Here is a 22,004-nt window from a genome sequence, read left to right as displayed (position 1 = left end):
AAGCTCTGGAGAGTTATAATTTTGAAGAAGAAAGTCTTGGAGAATACTGGAAGGAGGGAGGTCACCTCAGTGTGTATTGATAATTCACCTTGAGAGATATTTATTAACAACTCATTCAGGCAAGGCATTTATTTTCTTGTTTCTATGTTTATAATACTGATGAAGTAGGTTTTTGTTGTTGTTGCTGTTTTGTTTTTTTACTTGGATGACCACCTAAAGTTTTAAGACAGGGATGAAGAGCCTCTTGTTACAAACCAGTTTATGCCATTGATTTAATTTAATCTGAGTATTCTATTGCTTTGGCTATGACTGATGAAGTTTAATTAAAGAACAAATCTTTTTGAATGCCTTTCCTGTGCTAAGTGTACTTCCTAAGCAGTCTGTAGCTAAAGATAAATAAAACATTGTTTTTGCTCTTATGGAGTCACAGTCTACTGAAGAAGGCAAGCATAGGGTATTTTGGGAGTACAAAGAAAGGGCACACCTCACACCTGATCTGTGTTGTAAATGGTAAGAAGAGTTTATGGTCAGAGAGGGACACCACATAAGCGAACATTTAGAAAAACAGCATGGTGGTGGGTTAATGGCAGAGTTCTATATAATGTTTGTTTTGTTAATTTTAGTTAGATTTTAATAATTGGAAATTGAAAGTAAGTAGAGTTTAGTTAATTGAAATTTCAGCAGTTCTGCTTTTTAAAACTTTGCAAGTACTGTATTTTTTTTATTACAACTATGTTGATATTACTTGCTTTTCCTCTGAGCAAGTACTTTTTTTTCTAGATTAATCTATTCTGGTTAGTGTCGACCATTTTATGTGTGAATATTCATCTTTTTAATATTTTCCTGTATTTTCTTTTTTCAATATTCATTTTATGGCTGACGTGCATATTGCTTCTCATATTTGACTTTGTAATTACATACATTATTAGAATCTTCACTTTTTTTCTGGACAGTGAGTGGGAAAGTATTTACCAAGTATGATAATCACTATTTGTTCTATTTTTTAATACTTAAGTTCGATTTTGATTTCTGTTATCACTTATAACTTGTTTGAAAGTTGCAAAATAGAAGACAGCAGGATGAAGGAGTAGTATTCTGAGAAGTTTTAATGTGCAAAATAAGGTGCTTTTTTCTTATGAGCTGTCATTATTTCCAGATTGATGGGCAGAAATACAAAAAATCAAATTTTGATTTTAGAAATTTGCCAATAAATTGCTTTGAAACAAAGAGAAACTTTCAGTGTTTGTTTTTTTTTTCAAATTTAAGAAATGATTTTAGGAGACTCTTAAACTAGGTACCATATATGGTACTGTATTATAATGAAAAAATTAATTACAAATTATTAGAAGAAAAATGATAGTTTTAGAAAGTTATTCTTTCCAGTTTTAATTACAGATTTGACTATCATGATAGTATTTCAGACTGATATATTAAAGAACAAAATTTGCTAAGTCTGCTTTAAAATTCACTTAGATAAATAAGAAGTAGCATCAGCATCAACATTTTATACTTTAGTTTGGTTCCATATGATCAGGTGGTGAGATGAAATTTCCATTAACTCAACTATGTGTCTTTGACCCTCCATGAGGGCCCAATATTTATGAAAATATACTTTTATTCCTCTTGAAATTTAAATATTTTTTCCAACAGGCCATCATGTGGTATTCCTTACAATTTTTATCCTATTAACACTTGTATTAACATACTATAGTTATTATGGAACTAGAGGCCCAATGCACGAAATTTGTGCAAGAATAGGCCTTCCTTCCCTGGGCTTCCCTCTGGCCCTGGCTTTATCCAGCAGGATGTCTGGAATGACGTCTGTCTAATTAGCATATTACCCTTTTATTATTATAGATTAGTACTGTGAGAGAAGCAGCTTATTTAATATTAGAAACCTGGAGCACGAAATTTGTGTGCTTTGGGGGGGGCCCTCAGCCTGGCCTGCACACTCTTGCAGTCTGGGAGCCCTTGGGTGATGTCTTGGGCCCACTCCCCACAGCAGTTGGACATCCTTAGCGCTGCCGTGGAGGCGGGAGAGGCTCCCGCCACTAAGCGTGGCTTCTGGCTGAGTGGCGCTCCCCCTGTGGGAGCTCACTGACCACCAGGGGGCATCTCCTGCTTTGAGCATCTGCCCCCTGGTGATCATTGCACATCATAGACACTGGTCATTCTGCCATTCAGTCGATTTGCTTATTAGCCTTTTATTATACAGGATATTAATGAGTAATCAAGTAGAAGTACAATAACCTACAGTCTCAGCCACCAACAAGCTGTGACCTTGGAATGGCAAATGAATCATTTACTCTTTGTGGACCTCAGTGCCTTTAAATATGAGGGTTTTATTTGGTGAACTTAAGTACTCTCTTATCCTCCCAATTCATGATTTTGTTTAAAATATGGTTAAAAATCTATGAAGGACCAAAAATAATACTTGAATTTTTTTTGTCTTCTAAAATACATACTTAAGTTCAAATAGTTGAAAATTAAGAGCTACTTCTGCATGAATTAACTCTCAATTTAATATTCCTTACTTTATACAATGCAAAGCTTATATCTGTCTACTTTACAGCAGAACAACTGGATTAAAAAATAAAAGGTTCAGTCAGTCACCTGTTTTATTTGTATGCACATGTAATTGCTTTTTGGTTATTTTCTTACCTGAATTTGTTAATTGTAATCAAAACCAAGATTTTATAAAACTTAATTACTTAAAAGTTTTGAAATTAATTTTCTTTTTATAACAGGGAATCTAGGGAAATGATGTATATTAAAACATATCATCTGACCAGTATTTTTCCATAGCTGTTATTAACTGGCTAAAGTGATCATGTGATTTCATTTACTTTTATGCATTTGTTTAATCATGCTTGATTCTCTTATCTTATAATTTTTTCAACATCTTTAGCTAATACTTTTCTAAAACACTTTTCTAAAATACTTATTCTTATTAATACAACAGTTTTAACAGTTGCTACTACTTCATTAATTTATAAATATAACATCTGATTTTGTCATTTAATATTTTAGAAAATAATGCTTTGTAAAATTTCCCCTTTTGATTTAATGTCACAATAAAATTTGCCTTGTATGTTCCATTCTTATACATCAGTAGCAATTCATAATTTTGCCACATGGTGTCACCTAAGTATATTTTTTAGACTGGCTATGACTAGAATTTCAGTGTTGTATTGATTTTTCTCTCCTTTGGTTTGCTTATTTTGGGGGATTTAGAATCAGTAAAGTCTCTGTGAGAAGCTGCACGTAGCCTTCAGCCTATTACGCCTTTATCTCTGCTTCCTACTTTAGTAGACAGTGATTGCTTATACTACAGCAGTATAATTTAGTGAATGAACTAGTAAATGGAGACAGAAGTTGTTTTGGAAAATAGGTTTTACTGCGATGAAATTTATTCAAGTGATTGTCTATACTTTTAACCACTTTAAAATTACTCCATGTCAGTTGCTTCTGTGCCTTTCGGTTAAGATTAAATATAGAATCTACTCTTTATTAGCTAATTTCAGTTACATTATATATCCTGGAGTAATACATCCTTTAAGACCTGGTAGTGCAATCCCTCCAAGAATGATGAACTTCCCTTGCAAACAAAAAAAGTAAACTTTAGTTTCCTTAACTAATTAGAAGCTTTAAATAACCAGAATATTAATAACTACTTGGTTTTTCTTGTTCCTTAAATTTGTAGTATTCGGCTAAACATATATTAGTTCTTGTGTGCCATTATTTATCTCATGGCAAGTGTTATTTGAGCTATTAAAAATGGCCTGTATGTAGACATTTATATGCACAATACATATTTTATGAAAATGATTTATTTGACTAGCTATATACCTTCTTGCATTGCTGTGATTCAGTAAATATAATCTGTATTCAACACTGATAATGATCCTATATAATAAAAACTCAGCGACCAAATGGTGGAATGACCAGAACAACTGGTCGACCAGTGGGCAGACACTCAATTCCGTAGTGGGAGTGCTGCTCAGCTAACCTGCAGGCCACACCCTCCACCAGTGCATGAATTCCGTGCACTGGGCCTCTAGTTTATACTATAATTGTACCTATGACTTTGGTTAAAAAGTATATAGGAATGCAATCATTAGAAACATCAATCTGTAATGCCTGATATTTTGGTGAATTTACTCTGAAATCCCTCTTTTGTTGTGTGTTTAAACAGTATAGCTTGATTTTATACAAAAAAATTAATTCTATTGACACTCTGACTCTTGAATAAATAAAAAATGTAAACTGTTATGTACAACTCCAGCTTCTTTAATAGATATCTATGTTGACCTTCACTTTTTCTTCTCTCTCTTTTTTTTAATTCTCTCTTGAGGATATATTTTTACTAACTTTAGAGAGGGGGGAAAGAGAGGGTGAAAAACATCAATCAGTTGCCTCTCATATAGGGAGGCATATAGCCCTGGCTGGGATTAAACCCGCAACTTAGGTATTTGCCCTGACTGGAATTGAACCCACAACTTTTTGATATACAGGATAATTCCCCAATCGTTTGAGCCACCCAGCCAGGGTGACCTTCACTTTTTCTTTAGCTTTTGATTTTCTTTTACTGTTTTTCTAAGGATATTATTACTAGAGATACTTCACTTTTTTAAAACCTTCATAATTCTACTTTCTGTTATAATTATGACTGCAAGGTCGTTAACTTTTTTCTTGTTGCCCTTGTTTCAGCAATATACAGTAGGTCCTCGGGTTACGTCGAAGATCCGTTTCTATGGCCCGACATAACATGATTTTCGCCGTAAGTCGGAACCCATCCACATAAGCACCTACATCACTCACATGGAGCACATACACAGCAGTAATGAAGTGAAAAAGCAAAAAACATTTAAAAGAAAGATAACAATTCCTGACCTTTACTTGTGGTAAATAAATAATAAAAAACATAAAGCATATACGTCGGAATGACGGAAATTTTTTTTTATAAATAAATGGGAGATGGCGATAACCACGAAACGATGTCGAGTCCAATGTAACCCGAGGACTGTCTGTACTAGTCTGCTTGTTTGCTGGTTATATTATGGGGTAAACAAATCAATTTGCAGTATATGTGTCATACATGTGTTTGGCTTTATTTTTTTGCCTCTGCTATATTAGTTTTTGGTCCAATGATGATCAAGTCTGTAGTTGATTTATGAAAGTATTGGATTACTTTGGGCACAGAATTATAAGGCTCCAAGTGAGTCATTATGAATCTTTGGGAAAAAGGTTTAAAATTGTATTATGAACTATATAATTATAATTTTTGCCAAAAGCAAGAGTTAAATAATTCAAGCAGGGAAATGTTAATTTAAATGAGTCTCACCTGTGTATATTATGTTTCTACATTTGTTTCCTTGAAAGATCACAAATTGTTTCCTTGAATGATCAAGAGTCCCTTGAGGGATTCCTTGGTATGAACTATAGGTATGTCATACATAGAAATAGTAATGACAGAGCATTGGAAAGTTATTTCTTTTGTCTTATGAACTAGAGGGAAAAAGGAGATACTAAACAAGAGTAGAATTACCCTGTGAAAGCATTCTCTTAGCTTCTGAGGGGTATTTACAAATACGATGAGGTAGCCATGATTTTTTCTTCATTTCTTATGATTTATTTAATAGCAGACTCAAGATTTTTCAGTTTTTGCATTGAAATGAATCTAGGATATCAAAGCCAGATTGAGTCATTCTACTCTAGAGATTCTCATATTTTAATAATGAAATGCAAAAAAAGTTATGTAGTATTCAGACTAAATTTTGTTCTGCTTAGAGTATATATCTGGAATTTTATTTTTTTTTACTTTATTTTTAGAGAGAGAAGGGAGAGAGGGACAGACACAGACATTGATGTGAGAGAGAAATATTGATCGGTTGCCTCTATATGAGCTTTGACCAGGGGATCAGGTATGCGCCCTGACTGGGAATTAAATGTGTAACCTTTTTTGGTGTAAGGGACGATGCTCCAAGCAGATGAGCTACCTGGCCAAGGTTGTTTAAGATTATGTTTGTTTTGGGTATCCGAGTTTAATTAAACCTTGACAACTATGGAGAACTTGGAAACTGTAATATGAAGTAGGACAGTGAACATTTGGGGATGTTTAACCTGTACATACTAATATTTACAGGGGGAATATGATTGCTATCTTCAGTTGTTTGAAGAGTTGGCACATGGAAAAAAGACTAATATGAAGCTCCAGGGTTTTTGGAATTTAGTCTAATTGAGGAAAGTTTCAGGGAGGTAGATTATGCTTTTATATAACCCAGACCATGTAAGCTTTTAAACTACTAAACAAAAATTTAACTTTTTATGATTTATTTTAAATATGTTTATGTTGTTAAATAAATGCCTGGGAGAAGAAAAGGTTTTGTATTAGACTCTTAAAATTCAGAATTATCTTCCTTACACCTTTTGGAGTATATTATATTAGTCTTGCTATTCTGGAGTCCTTTGAAAAATTGCTTTTTGAAATATTATTTAAGGAAGTTTGTTTTTGGCATTATTCTCATGACTCTTTTGTTTATTATTTACTCCTTTAGTCTTTCTGTTCTCATTGTTAGTTATTAACTGGCAGCTGGCTGATTATTAATCCTTGTTAATGCAGCGTGTAACAAAAGTAGGTTTCCAGTACATAAAATACAGAGCTTATTCTTGTATTATTTACTAACTTTTGTATTATTTTCCATATGAACAATGATAAATCTACTTTTTCCCCATGTTCTATATAAGTTAATTAACAAATACTGAATATTGCTTTGTATACAGTCCAGAGATCGCTGTAGTGAATCAGACACAGTTGCTACTTTCATAGAGTATACATTCTATTGAGGAAGACTGTTATTCAGTTACAGTTCAGATAAACACTGACGTGTACAGGGTGTTATGAAAATGTATAATTAGATGATCTGACCTAATTTGAAATGAGAGGGTCAGGAACTAGAATATTGCATTTTAGAAATAATTTCAGCAAAAGGAGATTTAGTACTTTAAATTTAGTACAGCACATAGACTCAGAATTCCTGCATTCACATCCCAGCTTTATTACTTACTTGGAAAAGTTACTTTAACCTTCCTGTACTTCAGTTTCTTCATCTGTAAAATGGGAATATTAACTATTTCATAGGGTAATTACATGTACTTAGTTAAAATTGTGTAAAAGGCCCACAACAGTGCCTTTTTTATTTTAAAATGTGCCATATAAGTACTGAAGAATAGTATTCAGAAAACAAAGCCAAAACATTGGAGTTTCCAATAATTAACAAATATTATCACTACTATAATAATTAAGATTCTTTGAGCACTAATATGTTAGGCATTGTGCTAAATGCCTTTATCTAATACTTTATCCTGATGATATCAGAGATGAATATTATTTTAATGTCTATACTTTTTTTTTAACAAATAAAGAAACTGAGTCTTCAGTAGATTAATTTGCCCAGGAACCCCAGTTAGCTAAGAGGTGTGCTCTTAACGACTATACTCTCTACCTTCACATAATTCCAATAAAAAACTGACCTTTGTCTTATGTTAAACATTTGATAACACATGGTGATCATGTGGGACATTATTGGCAAGTTATTTTTCTAACAATTAAAATACACTGAGATGGGATCCCCTCCCACCCCCCGTGTTTTACTTCCTTTTCAGAAACAGTTTTGTCCCCATCATACTTGTAAACTAGACCATTCTAATATAATGTGAACATAGGACATCTGATTGAATCCTAAATGAATCATAAGTTACGAAGATCTTATGAACATAATCTTGTTAACAAGGTAGCTTTGGGATTTTAGGTTTGCGCTTGGATAAGCATTGCCACTGGAAGGCATATGTGTCAGCATGGCAGGTGATACATGTTTTTCTCCATCAGATACTATATAGAATGATAATAGTTTTTAGTTAATACACATTTATACTCATTTACTATTTACATATTTATAATTTCCTTTGCTCTCTATTCCTCCTACACTTACAAGCTTCCACTATGATTATTTCTTTATTCTGGCCAAAAGACATTAATTTTTATTTTCCTTTGGATATGTTTATGACAACCTCAGTATAATATGCCTGAATATTTCTTTAATTTACCTGCTTTTTGAAATGGTATTTTTACTTGATAAGCAGTTACTTTCCTTTAGCCCTTCGAGGTTATACTTCCACCAATTTTCTTCTGGCTTCCTTTATTTCTGTTGAGTAGTCAACTGATATTTACTTATTATCCCTTTGAACATAAACTATTTTTTTTTCTCTGCTACTTTTAATATTTTTTTTATCTGTGATTTTCAGAAATGTTACTATGATGGACTTATGTGTACTTTCTTAGTTTTTATCTTAATTGGGACTTTTCACTACTTCTAAAATCTATAGATCAATGTTTTTCACATGTTTTAGAAAGTTCTAAGTTATTCTGTTTTCAGGTATTACTTTTGTCTCATTCTCCTTTAAATGGTACTCCAATTACACATATGTTAAATCTTTTTACCGTCATCTTTTCTTGTCTCTAAGATCCTTCTTCAGAATTTACCAGTCCTTCTAGAGGAAGTACTCCTTCAAAAGATGTGCATACTTCTCTGAGTTTTCTTCTTTGTTTAGGACCTCAATCCCATAATTCGTTACTGCCTAGGTCATTCTCAATACTTTCAGGTAGATATTTTTGCTTTTATAATAGTCTACATTTTCAAGTTCTCACTGGGAGGATTGATTAGTTAGTTGCCTATTTGATCATGTAAAAATAAAAAAGAATATTGTGACTTTTTTCTACTGAGTTATAATTTTAAGATGACTGTTTAAAAAAAAGTACACTTTTTCTGTGGATTATCAAATATTTTTCATTTATTTATACTTTTAGGCACAGTTTCTCAGTATAGACTTGGATATACATTTCTACTAGAAAGCTTTAAGGCACATAAAGAGATGAATGCCTAAAATGGATGACTGTCCAGAGTTGTACTATATATTGTTAAATTAGGCTTCAAGTAAATAAAGTTTAGCTGTTAAAAAGAAAAGTGTTTTTTAAGTTTAGTGTTACTTTGGCCATCCATCCATCTCCTTTTTTTTTAAAAAAAATATATATTTTATTGATTTTTTACAGAAAGGAAGGGAGAGAGATAGTTAGAAACATCGATGAGAGAGAAACATTGATCAGCCACCTCCTGCACATCTCCTACTGGGGATGTGCACGCAACCCAGGTACATGCCCTTGACCGGAATCGAACCTGAGACCTTTCAGTCCGCAGGCTGACGCTCTATCCACTGAGCCAAACCGGTTTCGGCCATCCATCTCTTTTTAAGGCCGAAGGAAAAGGTACTGATATTTATCAAATTCATTTAGATTATTTGGCTATCTGCTTATAGAAACTAGGTAATTTCATTTGTTTTTAAAATCCTTTATTTTATTAGTATGGTAGTCCTTAGAAAAACAAACTAAGAAGGACTTGATTTATAAAGAAAGATATGGTTTTTTTCTGGTAATGTATTAACTCATAATTTTCATTCAAATAGCACTATACTGTTGTCTTTCCATCTTCACAGAACTTCAGAAATGATAACTATTTGTCACTTGTTGCCTTTTCTCTAAATTTATTTTCCTATTTACTGATAAAAAGTTTTAACTAAAATTGTCAAGGATTCCATGCACTCCCAAGATAGGGATAACATCAATCTAAAGACTCAATTCTCTTCTGTCTTCACTGCTTACAGACAGGGAACACAATCTCTTCAGCCTGGATCTATATAGAAGAATTTGGAGAAAATAAACAGGTAAGAGAAAGTCTCTTAGGAATATTAAATGATATATTTAGTTTTCAGAAAGCCAATTTTAAGTTATTCTTATAAGGAGAAATAAAATTCTCCAATAAAACCATGTGAAATATTTTTATTATTATAGTTTTATTAATTATAAACCCATTAAGCAAAGTTTTAAAAAGTTAAACTGGTTTCCGTATTTCAGGTCTTCTCAAAACTTTTAACATGCCTAGTGTACATTTTAAATCACCAAGATGGTAAATTGTATGTTAAAGTCGATGTAGTTGGAAATGGGTATGTTATGTATATAGATTATCTAGCATTTCTCAAACTTACCCAAAAATAGAACTTTAATTATTTTCAAATTTAGTAATCTAAAATTATTGTTGATAGGATTTAGAATAAAAGTTATATTTATAAGGGTTCACTGTATAGTTTTTTCAACATGGAACTGGGAAGGATAAGCTTTAATAGGAAATTACAGGTAGTTTATAGTTTGAGTAAAGATTATTACTATCTAAACTCCTTTTTACATGTAGAGGCAAAAAGAATGTTGTGAAGCTAGCTGGTTTGGCTCAGTGGATAGACCATCATCCTTTGGACTGAAGGGTCCTGGGTTTGATTCTGAGCAAGTGCACATACCTTGGTTGCAGGCTTGATTCCCAGCCCTGGTTGGGGCCCATACGGGAGCAACCATTCGATGTGCCTCTCTCACACTGATGTTTTTCTCTCTTGTCTCTTTCCTTCCCTTCCATTCTTTCTAAAAATCAATGGGAAAATTTCCTTGGGGGAGGATTAACAACAACAAAAACTGTTGTGGTTGTGTGGGTAGCAAACCATACACTAACTAGTTCTGTGTTCTTGAATAGGTTACTTTACCCTTCTGTGCCTCACTTAATCCTGTTAAAGAGTAAAATAATAGTACTTACCTTGTCAGGATTAAAAAGTGTTGATAATGTATAGTTATTTTTAGCACATAGTAAGTGCTCAGCATATAATAGCTTTTATTAATATCATGCTGCAGATTCAAAGAAACATATTTGTTACGCTTTAGGCATAACTGTTTTTATAGATATTAGCATAAAAATTCCAATATATAGTGTTTCCAGAACTAAAGGGTGTCCCAAAATTCACGCAAGAAGTAATTTTGATAGAAAACACAGATTAATAATTAAAAATTAAAAATTTTTTATTGATTCATAAAGTATACAGTATAGGGTTATGTATGGAATAGCATATCAGGTAAATGGCCTTCACGGCTTTGCTGGCACATACGCACTCTTTTTTTTGAAATTTTCCATGACTGAAATGCGGCTGCTCAGGCAATAACAGTTAATGATGTTTGCTATCGCGACATGATAATCCAGTTTTTTGTGCCTAAATTGCAAGATATGGATGACATGTGGTTTCAACAAGACGGTGCCACATGCCATACAGCCCGAGAAACAATTCAATTACTGCATGAGTTATTTCTTGGTCGTGTAATTTCCCGTTTTGGTGATCAGAATTGGCTGCCCAGTCATGTGATTTAACGCTGTTGGACTTTTTTCTTTGTGGTTTTTTGAAGTCTGAGGTTTATGCCAACAAGTCCATGACCACCCACACCTTGAAGGAGGAAATTGAGCACTGTATCTACGAAATTCAGCCACATTTATGCAAAAACGGTCATGGAAAATTTCAACAAAAGAGTGCATATGTGCCAGCAAAGCCATGGAGGCCATTTACCCGATACGCTATTCCATATATAACTCTATACTGTATACCTTATGAATCAATAAAAAATTTACAATTTTTAATTATAAAACTGTGTTTTCTATCAAAATTACTTGCGTGAATTTTGAGACACCCTTTACCTTTTCTTATAGGTTTTTATATTTGAAATTTTGAATTATGAGGACTAATTTTACTTATAGAAATGAAATTTGAAAAGAGTTATCTTTTTTTAAGGGTTTTATCTTCTTTTCACTTTTGCCCAGATATTATTTCTAGTGAGCTACAGTTTTTGAGCTATTACGGAAGCCTAGATTATTGCATTTCAGATCATAATTTTTTCTCTGCCGTTCTATTACTGTCTTTCCAAGTGGTTTAGAAACTAGCATTAAAAGAAATTTGACATAATTAATCACTTAATACAAAGTAGCAAACTAGAAGCTCTAGATGTGATTTGTTTGGTCTCGCCAGCTTTTTGAAAGGAAAGCAACTAGGCTTAATTTCAGTACAAATAGCTAGATGCCTACTGTTTTCCATTTGGTTCTTTTTGAGTTTTGTTTGTTTGTTGCATCTTGGCCTCTGAAGGTATTTGAGTTTGTAATCACTGTTTAATATATCTCAAGAATTTTTGTTTTGCTTTTAAAGTATTATCTATTATTCCTATTAAAAGTTCTTGCCAAACTGATTTACAAAGTTCTTCAGTGAAATAACTGTTTCTAAGGCCAAACAAATTTGGGAAAAACTGTACTGTGTACTCCCCTGGGGAAATCATAATGCATATTAGCATATTGAATAATTGTGGTAGCAATCTGTTTAACTGTCAAACTTATCTTTCCTAAATTTTTCCAAGATTTTTTTTTGCTAAGGGATTCTTCTTTTGAGGTACTTCAACTGTATGGAATGTAGTTTGGGAAATGCTGGAATTAACTCAAGAGAAACACTTGGGTTTGTTTATAACTTTATTGAGGTATAATTGAAATACAATAAAATGCACATATTTAATATCCACATTTTCCCTGGCTGGTGTTGCTCAGTTGGTTGGGTGTTGTCCTATGCACTGAAGGGTGGCCAGTTCAGTTCCCAGTGAGAGTGGGCTTGATCCCTGGTAGGGAGCCTGCAGGAGGCAGCCCATCAGTGTTTTGCTCTCACACAGATGTTTCTCTCTCTCCCTCTCCCTTTTCTTTCTAAAAATCAATAAAAAAAATCGTAAAAAACAACAACAAAGTACACTTTGGTCAATTTTGAGATATATTCATCTGTTAAATGACACCACAATCAGTAAAACACATTTCCATCACCCCTACTGTAATTCATTCCTCCTCTTTCCCAGGCAACCACTGATCTGCTTGCTGTCACTATAGATTGGTTTGCATTTTTTAGAATTTCAAACCCTTGTTTTTGAAGACTTAAATTATAATCTTCAGATAATTTAAAATCAGTTTCTTAAAAATAAACCTATAGATATCACTGTTTCAAATTTACATGGGATGGTTTATTGTAAACTTAAAAAACCATTTAGTTAAAATCAAAAGCAGATGAAATTTTTTCTGAATTTGAATCTGAAAAATATCATTACTCTAGTAAAAATAGAGAATTAACCAACCAGAACGTTATAAGGAACCAGAGACAATAACTTCCTTTCTTACCCAGCCATCCATTACTAAGATTAGCATACTCAAAGCCTCCTCTAAATCATCTGAAAACAGACTGACCTAAACTACTCTGGGCTTACTCTGAGAAGAAAAACAAACAAAAAATATGGACCATTTCTTACCTACTTCTTGTCCTTTGCTGTCAGTTGTCTGATAGGAAAAATTAAGTAGAGGATAAAAATTATCTTTTTAAATTTTGTCAAAATATAATTGTAATAGGGAAAGTAAATGAGATTTAAAAAATCAGCGAATTTGATCATACTAATGTATTTCAGCCAAAAGTATCACTTAAAAATTTCTAGTTAATGCTTTTTAAATATTTCATAGGTTTAACTTGCTTAATAACTAGCAATTCTAAAATATCTCCCTTCTACTTTACACTCAGCTTTTGATTTTGTGTACTAGGATGGAAAGTACAAAGTAATAAATGATAAATGTTACTTATATTTTATAATATAGATGAATTTTTTTTAACTCAGTGTTTGAATCCAGCTGTACTTCACCTTCTGGGTATGTACAGTGTTATTTAAAAAACACTTTGTTTTTCAGATGAAATTCAGTGGCCCAGTGAAGAAAAACTATTGAATTATTTCAATCATGGTTATTTGAATATTAGCAATTGAAATACTAAAATGTTGAAATAACATTAAAATAATTTTAATGTCTCATCAAAATGGAAATAAATGTTAAAATATGAGGTATGGGAAATGTATTGCATAGAGCAAAATATCAGGTGCTTTACTCTTATAGACTGGTGTTGGGAGTGTAAAATGGTATAAGCTGTGTTTGATGTTACCTCAAAAAGTTAAATATAGTGTTAACATATGTATCAGCAATTCCATTCCTAGGTATTCACTCAAGAGAATTGAAAACATATGTCCATGCAAAATTTTGTACAAATTATTTCTTAGCAGCATTATTTATAGTAACCAAACGGTAGAAACAATGACCATTGACTAGTTAATGGATAAATAAGATGTTGTATAGTATACATACAATGCATATAAAAAGGAAAGAAGTTCTGGTACATAACACAACATGGATGAACCTTGAAAACATTTTATACTAAGAAGCCAGTTAAAAAGGATGACATAAATTGTGTGGTTCAATTTATATGAAAAATCCAGAATAGGAAAATCTATAGAAACAGAAAAATTAGTGGTTGCTGGGGTTGGGGGAGAAGGAATGGGGAGTGACTGCTAATAGGTACTGGGTTTCTGTTTAGAGTGATGAAAGTATTCTCTATATTGGTGTGGGTTACACAACTCTATGAAATACTTATAAATCTTATAAACATCCAAAGCTTTTTGTTTTATCTTTGTAGTATTTGGGGAAGATTTTCCTCTCTTAATTTATCCTGTATGAATAAAGTCATCAGTGTTAATTTCTAACTTTGTATTTTGATTTAGTCTCCTTAAAAATGTGAGACTACAACAGTTGAGTAGAATATTTTTAAAATTAAAAGCTTACAGTATGGTGCTATCAGAAATGCACATTTCAGACCTAAGCACTATGCCATTAGCCAGTTTTCTGTCTATGTTTGTGAAATCTTCCTCTGAAGATATCTCTTCTGTCCACATTTCATGAATAATAGGCTGCATTAGCTCTTGAATGGATATAAACCCAAAGTGAAAGTGATTTCTCTGTGAAACATTTCCCTTCCTACTAAAGACCTGCTCTTCTTTAGTCTTGTCTATTGAAATTGAAAGAACTTTTAGTTGTGTAATAGCCACATAGCTTAAAAGAATTTGACTGTATTGGCGTAATTATCTTTAAGAGGAGAGAACCAGAACTTTTTCTAAAGCAATTTATTTGAATTATAGGAGCACTAACTTTCTGTTTATACTTAATACCATGACCCTTCAGGCAAAGTGGATCCTTTAAGAGAAGAATTCTGTGTACCTACAGTTACCCTACTTTGGTATCAAAGTAATTCCTTATCTAATTTTAGATACTAAGAATATTTTGAACTGGATGCTTTTAATGTCTTTATGTCTTAGAACAAACTGCTTTTATTAATCTTGTACCATTAATAAAAATAGAAAGGTTATAAAATTATTCTAATTAGTGTATTATAATGCTGGAAATCAAACAAATGTTTAATTGATTTTTATTTTTCCATTTTTTTTCTTAACTAGGTCCTTTCTGATGTTGCTTGAGCTTATTCTTCTGCAGTTGATCTCATTCCTGTTGGCTAAATATTAAGTCCCATGACAACATTAAGTTAATGCTCATTTGTTTTAGGCCTCATATATAGTTCCAGGAAATAGAGAAACAAACTTTTATCTGTATATTAAGTGACCTAATTCCTTTTCATTCATTCTTAAAAACACCATAACTTCTATAAATAATCATTTTATAGTATTGTCACACCTATGGCTTATTCTGTACTAAAGAACATAGTTGAGTTTTTGGAAAATATGGGATTTATAAATTTGGTCTTTAATATTCATACACATCTATAAACATTACAATTAATGAAGCAGGAAATTATTGCTGCATAAGATGAATGTTTATTGTGAAGCAGTAATATTTCAAATGTAATTGTTTTTTAAAAAATTCGGTTAAATTTTTGGATTTTTCTAAACTATAAGTTGATAATGGTTTTTTGAAGTTTATTTTATAAAGATGATTCCTTTTACTGTTTTATGGTACCTAATACCATAGGATGCTAATATTAAATTGATGTGTTGAGTTATATAAATGTTTATATTAGTATTTAAATAATGAAATATTGGACAGTTAGTTTTATAGTCCAGGGGTGAATGTTTTTGCTGGTTTGATACCTAGTACAGTTTCCAAAAGAGAAGCAAATATGAATTTGCTATTTTTATCTTAAGAAATCAGAGCTTTTTTGTGATAAAAAAGACACAAAACAATTAATAGATATCCAAGAAATAGATATCCAAGAATGTATTTTAGTAAGATCTCTGAAGCACTGTCAGTGAAAGACACACAATACTGACTGATAAAACAGGATTTGCCATGCAGTGAATACTGACACAGTCTTTACCAGAAATATAGTATTGCCAGGATTTTGAATGTTAGAACATTATGTTAAATGGTGATTATAGTTTTAATCCTTTGTCTCTTTGAATTAAATTTGTATCCATAAAGATGTGCAGCATAATTGTTCATGTATTTATTTACAGACTACAATTTCCGTCGCAGCTCAATAAATAGTCTTTCCCCTGTTAGTGCTACTCTCTCTTCTGGGACTCCCAGCGTGCTTCCTTATACTTCAAGGCCTTATTCTTATCCAAGCTATCCTTTATCACCAACAATATCACTTGCTAATGGCAGCCATGTTGGACAGCGACTGTATATCTCCAATCAGGCCTCATTCTTCTGAAGAAATACTGTAAACATGAGTATGAAAGTTTCTTTGTAAAGCATGCTAATTAAAATACTGTTTTATTTTAGAATTGGGTTTGCACTTTTGGTTTTAAAATGATAGATATATATTTCAACAAACATGAGCCATAATTCAGAATAATCCACTGTTGTGTAGAACTTATAAAAGTGTAAACTTTTGCCACTTTAAATACTTCTAATTCATGAGTAAGCAATAGAACCCATTAGTTTATGCTAGATTTTTGCATAATAACTTTGCTACATAGCATTTTGCAATATTAAAGCACTTGCAGACAATGGTTACACTGGATTTTATTACCAAGGATCACTATATGTCTTAGAGATGAGAACAGTTATATAACCAGAAGCATCTAACTATTATGTAGAAAGAAATGAAGGGGATAAAGAGATACAAATTTTACTCAGTACTAAAGAAAAAAGCAATTTACCATTGTGGTCCTTGAACTATTAATGTTTTAGTTAATTTGTTATAGAAATAAATTATAATTTTGATGTTAATATAGTTAAGGTTTTTATAGTTATACTTCACTTGTGTTTTTGATATTCACTGTATAGTTGTTTGAGTAATAAGTGTTATGGTTATTTAATGTTGAAATCATGTGTTGTTTAATTTTTGTACTTGAATTCAAATTCTTTGACATTAAATATGTGATGTTTGAATATGCATGTGTTTTATTTTTTCATTAGTATGTCCAAAAAATTAGCTCTCACAATCAACTTGACTTTTTCTCGAGAAGAGTTTTTACTGGGTATACAGTCATAGGCTCTGTGTCTTCCTGGAACCAAAACAGGATATTGCAGAAAATTGTTGGTCTTATGAAATACAGTGATAAAATTCCTTTTCAAAGGCCAATGGAAATATTTTGTTGATGAACCCAGTGAAGTTTCCCCCTTTTACTTATAAATAATTAATCAGGTCATTTGATTGTTTAATATTTTAGTAGTGTACATTTATAATGAATTTCTAATGATGGTCTGCATCATCAATAGAGACAAAAATACACTCTTTGATACTGACATTAACTTTGTTGATCAGCTCATTGTGTAGCTGTATGACACAGGGTTTGCATACATAGAATGTTAAATGGTTACAAATATTTCTCCTTAGGAGAAATTTAATAGTTTCTAGCAGAAGTTTTATGGAGAATAATTAGTCTCATTTTTTTTTTATCCTCTAAAGAAGGCCCATTTCATGTAACCAAATGCAATACTGTACTTTCCAGATTACTACCTTAGGTTTTCTAATTTAAATAAGCATATATGCTATACTTAATCAACATTAATTTTTTCCTGTGTGAATTGCATGAATTTTACAGTTATCATGACTCAGGTTCATATCACCCTTCAACAAACATACAATGAATATCAGTTACTGTGGTAATATCCTTAGGATACAGAGGTGACTCAGATTCCAAATCGAAAGAAAAAGACTAATTTTTCATAGGAATGTTTGGAATGGCCCAAATCATAATAATTACAAGTTCCCACATTGCTCTTTCACCTTGAAAAATAAACAATTGAGAGAGCATACCAACCACACTGTGTATTTAGAGATCCTTGGTAATGTGATAGGAAACTTTAATATCAGATTTGATCACCACTTATGCCAAGTAACAGCTCTTTGAACTTGGACATACTTTTACATCTTTAATGGTAATAAACACTTTATATTATAACATAAATTATATATGTTTTATATAAGTTATATGTTATAATATGTGTATATATTATAAATAACATTTTCTTTATTCATTCATCCATTGGTAGACACTTAGGTTGCTTCCATGTATTAGCTGTTGTAAATATTGCTGCAATGAAATGGGGGTACGTATATCTTTTCAAGTTAATGTTTTCATTTCCTTCATATAAATACACAGAAGTGGAATTTCTGGATAATATGGTAGTTTTTAATTTTTTGGTAATCTCCATACTGTTTTTGTAGTGGGTGCACCAATTTACATCTTTACCAATAGTGTATATTGTTTCCTTTTCTCTACATCCTCACCAACACTTGTTAGTTGTTGTCTTTTTCATGATAGCCATTGTAAAAAGTGTGATATGATATCTTATGGTTTTGATTTGCATTTCTCTGATCAATAGTGATGTTAAGCAACTTTTCAGGTATCTGTTGGTCATTTGTATATCTTTGTAAAAAATTTATTCAGATTCTGTGCTCATTTAAAAAATCATTTTTGTTTTTTTTCTATTGAGTTGTGTAAGTTTATATAAAAATATATGAGTATGTATTTGGGGTATTAACTCCTTATCAAGATACATGATTTGCAAAAATTTTCTCCTTTTCCATAGGTTGTCTTTTTATTTTGTTGATTGTTTTCTTTGCTGTACAGAACTTTATAGTTTGAAATAGTCCCACTTGTGTATTTGTGCTTTTGCTGCCATTGCATCTGGCTTTCTATCCAAAATACTGCCAAGATTGAAGTCCAAAAGCTTAATGGTTTTCTTTAAGAGCTTTATGGTTTCAGTTCTTACATTCCAATCTTTATTTTAGTTGATTTTTGTGTATGTTGTGTGATCCAATGTCACTGTTATTCATGTGGCTGTCCAGTTTTTCAAACCCATTCATTAGAGACATTATCGTTTACTCATTGTATAATTTTGGCTTCTTTGTTGTAAATTAATAGACCATACATGTATGGGTGTATTTCTGGGCTCTCTATTCTGTTCCATTGATCTATGGGTCTGTTTGTATGCCAATACCATACTGTTTTGGTTAGGGATTGCATTGAATCTGTGTATGGCTTTGGGGGAGTATGGACATTTTAACAATATTAATTCTTCCATGACAAAGAATATCTTTTCATTTATTTGTGTCTTCTTTAGATTCTTTAGTAAATGTCTTTGTATAGTTTTCAGTGTATATGTCTTCCACTTTCTTGTTTAAATTTATTCCTCAGTATTTTACTCTTTTTGATGCAATTGTAACTGGTGTTATTAATTATTCTTTCTAATAGTTCATTTTTAGTGTATTTAAATGCAATGATTTTTGTATATTGATTTTATATCTTGCAGCTTTTCTGAATTCATTTATTTTGACAGTTCTGGGTGGAGTCTTTAGAATTATCCTATTCTATATAATAAAAGCCCAGCGACCGAATGGCGGAATGACCAAAACTACTGCTCTATCAGTCGCTGTGACATGCACTGACCACCATGGGACAGATACTCAATTCAGGAACTGCCCCCTGGTGGTCAGTGTGCTCACACAGTGGGAGCGCTGCTCTGCTGACCAGGATGAGCGGCACTCGCACAGCAGGCCATCCCCGCAGGCCACGCCCCCCACCAGTGCATGAATTTTGTGCACTGGGCCTCTAATATATACATACTAGAGGCCCAGTGCACAAAATTCATGCACAGGGGTGGGGGGTGTGTATGTCCCTCATCCTGACCTGCACCCTTTCCAATCTGGTGATGTCCTACTGATGGCTTAGGCCCACTCCCCGTGGTTCTCTGCTCTCTGCAGGGCCTGCCTGCTCCACACTGCAGCCGACTGCCAAGCAAGCCATCCTGGGACTGCCTGTGGGCCGTGCTTCCCTGTTCCCGAGCTGCCTCCTCCCTGCGGTCAGTCTCCATGAAGGCGATATTAATTTGCATACCCACTCCTGATTGGCTGGTGGGCATCGTGAAGTGATAGTCAATTTGCATATTTCTTTTATTAGTGAAGATATAAAATACCGTGTCATATGCAAATAGAAACAGTCTTTTTTTTTCCCCAATTTGAATGACTTTTATTTTTCTTATTTCTCTGGCTAGGACTTTCGGTACTATCTACACTAATAAAAGAGAAAATGCAAATTGACCATACCTTTGTGACACCCACCAGCCAATCAGGAGTGAGTATGCAAATTAACCCAACAAAGATGGCAGGTTAATTTGCATTCGCAGGCACCAAGCAGCCGGGGGTGAGACGCTTGTGTTGTTGCCATGGCGACAACTCAGGCTTCCACACCACCCCAGCTGCTCCGGACCTCTGGGCAGCATGGGAAGGTGGAAAGGCAGCTCCAGCCTGAGCGAAGGCAGTGCTGGCAGCCAAGGGAAGGAAGGTTCATTCTTGCATGAATCTTCATGCATCAGGCCTCTAGTGTTTAATAAGAGTGTAAGAGTGGGCATCCTTGTCTTGTTGCTGATAATAGTTTCTTGTATTAGGTTACTGTTTCAGTTTCATTTTTTTGCATGTGGCTGTCTGGTTTTCTCAAAACCATTTATGAAGAAACTGCCCTTTCCCCATTGCTTATTCTTAGCTCCTTTGTTGTAAATTAATTCACCATATATTCATGGATTTACTTCGGGGCTCTTTATTCTGTTTTCATTGATCTGTTTTTATGACAATTCCATATTTTTTATTACTCTAACTTTGTAATACATTTTGAAATCAGAAAGCATGATGCCTGCAATTTCTTCCAGAAGAGCTATTTTTTGAGCTCTTGATGCATATCTTGGTGAAGTTGAGGCGTCTGGAAAACTGCATAGAGAAAAAATAGGAGTAGGAGGCTTAAGGGTGAGCTAATGGTCCCTCTCAACTGTGAAATAGTGGGGAGGGGGAATACTTGGTATATACAGGCAAGTCTCTTCTGGGATAGGAGGGTCAAAAGGATTCTGTGTGGTAGAGAAAAAAATAGGAAAAGGGGAATTTCAGGATCCTGTGAGGTAAATGAGAACCACAAAATGAAAAGGCATCTGACCCTGAGCACTGACAAAAACAATCCATTAAGAGAAATCGTGCTTGACTACACTGAGATCAGAGGGCATTCTTAAACTTGGAATCTTATGAACCACTCAAAAGTGCCAACCCTATCTATGAAGTGAATAGATACAAGCAATCTGCTTCTTTGCAAAGCCACTATAAAAAGAAAAAATATCTCAGCTGATGAAAATTTTCTTAAAAAGCCAAACACTAAATAGCAGAAAACAGTTACACAATACTCTGAAATATCCTCAAGCATTTGGCATTTTCAAGGAAAATCAAAAACCACTTTGTAACAACTCAGGGAATGTCCTCCTGAAGCTTCTTGAGGCATTTTCTGCATGATGAGTTTTTACCCATTATATGACCAAGGAAACTTTAGCAAAAGCAATGATGGTGAGTGTTTCATCTATTTAATTGTAGATCTAAGGCAAAAAAGTGAGGCTAAGAGTGGTAATCTCCACTAATAAAAGACAAAGATGCTAATTGACGGTACCTTTGCTACGCTCATCAGCCAATCAGAAGAGTCTGCAAATTAACCCAACAAAGATGGCCATTAAATTTGCATACTGCAGGCAGATCCCGCTGCGCTGTCCTGCCAGGGGCTGGCTGCAGTGCGATACCCAGCCAAGGGCTGCCCCAGCCCAGGATCCGGGCCTGCTGTGGGCTGGGTTGGGGTGGGGGTGGTGGCAGCATGATCCTGAGCCGCCGCCCACCCCAGCGCAGGATCTGGGCCTGCCGTGTGTGGCCTGGGGCGGGGGGAGGGGGCGGGCGGCGGCAGCACAATCTGAGCCACCACCTGA

At 33.5% G+C, this 22,004-nt stretch overlaps 1 protein-coding gene and 1 long non-coding RNA gene across 3 annotated transcripts in view; one reads left to right on the top strand and one right to left on the bottom strand.

Moving 5' to 3' along the window:
• Positions 1–16,495, top strand: part of RBM46 (RNA binding motif protein 46) — a 35,193-nt gene extending 18,698 nt beyond the window's left edge. Inside the window, exons 5-6 of one of the 2 annotated variants that reach the window (XM_006770098.2) lie at positions 9,718–9,777; positions 15,263–15,452. In XM_006770098.2, the coding sequence (XP_006770161.1) occupies positions 9,718–9,773 (56 nt within the window). In that variant the 3' untranslated portion in view covers positions 9,774–9,777; positions 15,263–15,452. Of the gene's footprint in view, positions 1–9,717; positions 9,778–15,262; positions 15,453–16,276 lie in introns of those variants that run through there. The other variant, XM_006770097.2, reaches the window with a different exon arrangement.
• A 5,300-nt stretch (positions 16,496–21,795) lies between these two features.
• Positions 21,796–22,004, bottom strand: part of LOC107184142 — a 9,331-nt gene continuing 9,122 nt past the window's right edge. Inside the window, exon 3 of the long non-coding RNA XR_001514961.1 lies at positions 21,796–21,810. This is a non-coding gene — a long non-coding RNA (uncharacterized LOC107184142). The remainder of the gene's footprint in view (positions 21,811–22,004) is intronic.

The sequence above is a fragment of the Myotis davidii genome, unplaced genomic scaffold (assembly GCF_000327345.1).
Source record: "Myotis davidii unplaced genomic scaffold, ASM32734v1 scaffold323, whole genome shotgun sequence".
NCBI classification, from domain to species: Eukaryota; Metazoa; Chordata; class Mammalia; order Chiroptera; family Vespertilionidae; genus Myotis; species Myotis davidii.
Note: the sequence above shows the minus strand (reverse complement) of the source record. Positions and strands in the feature narration are given on the sequence as shown.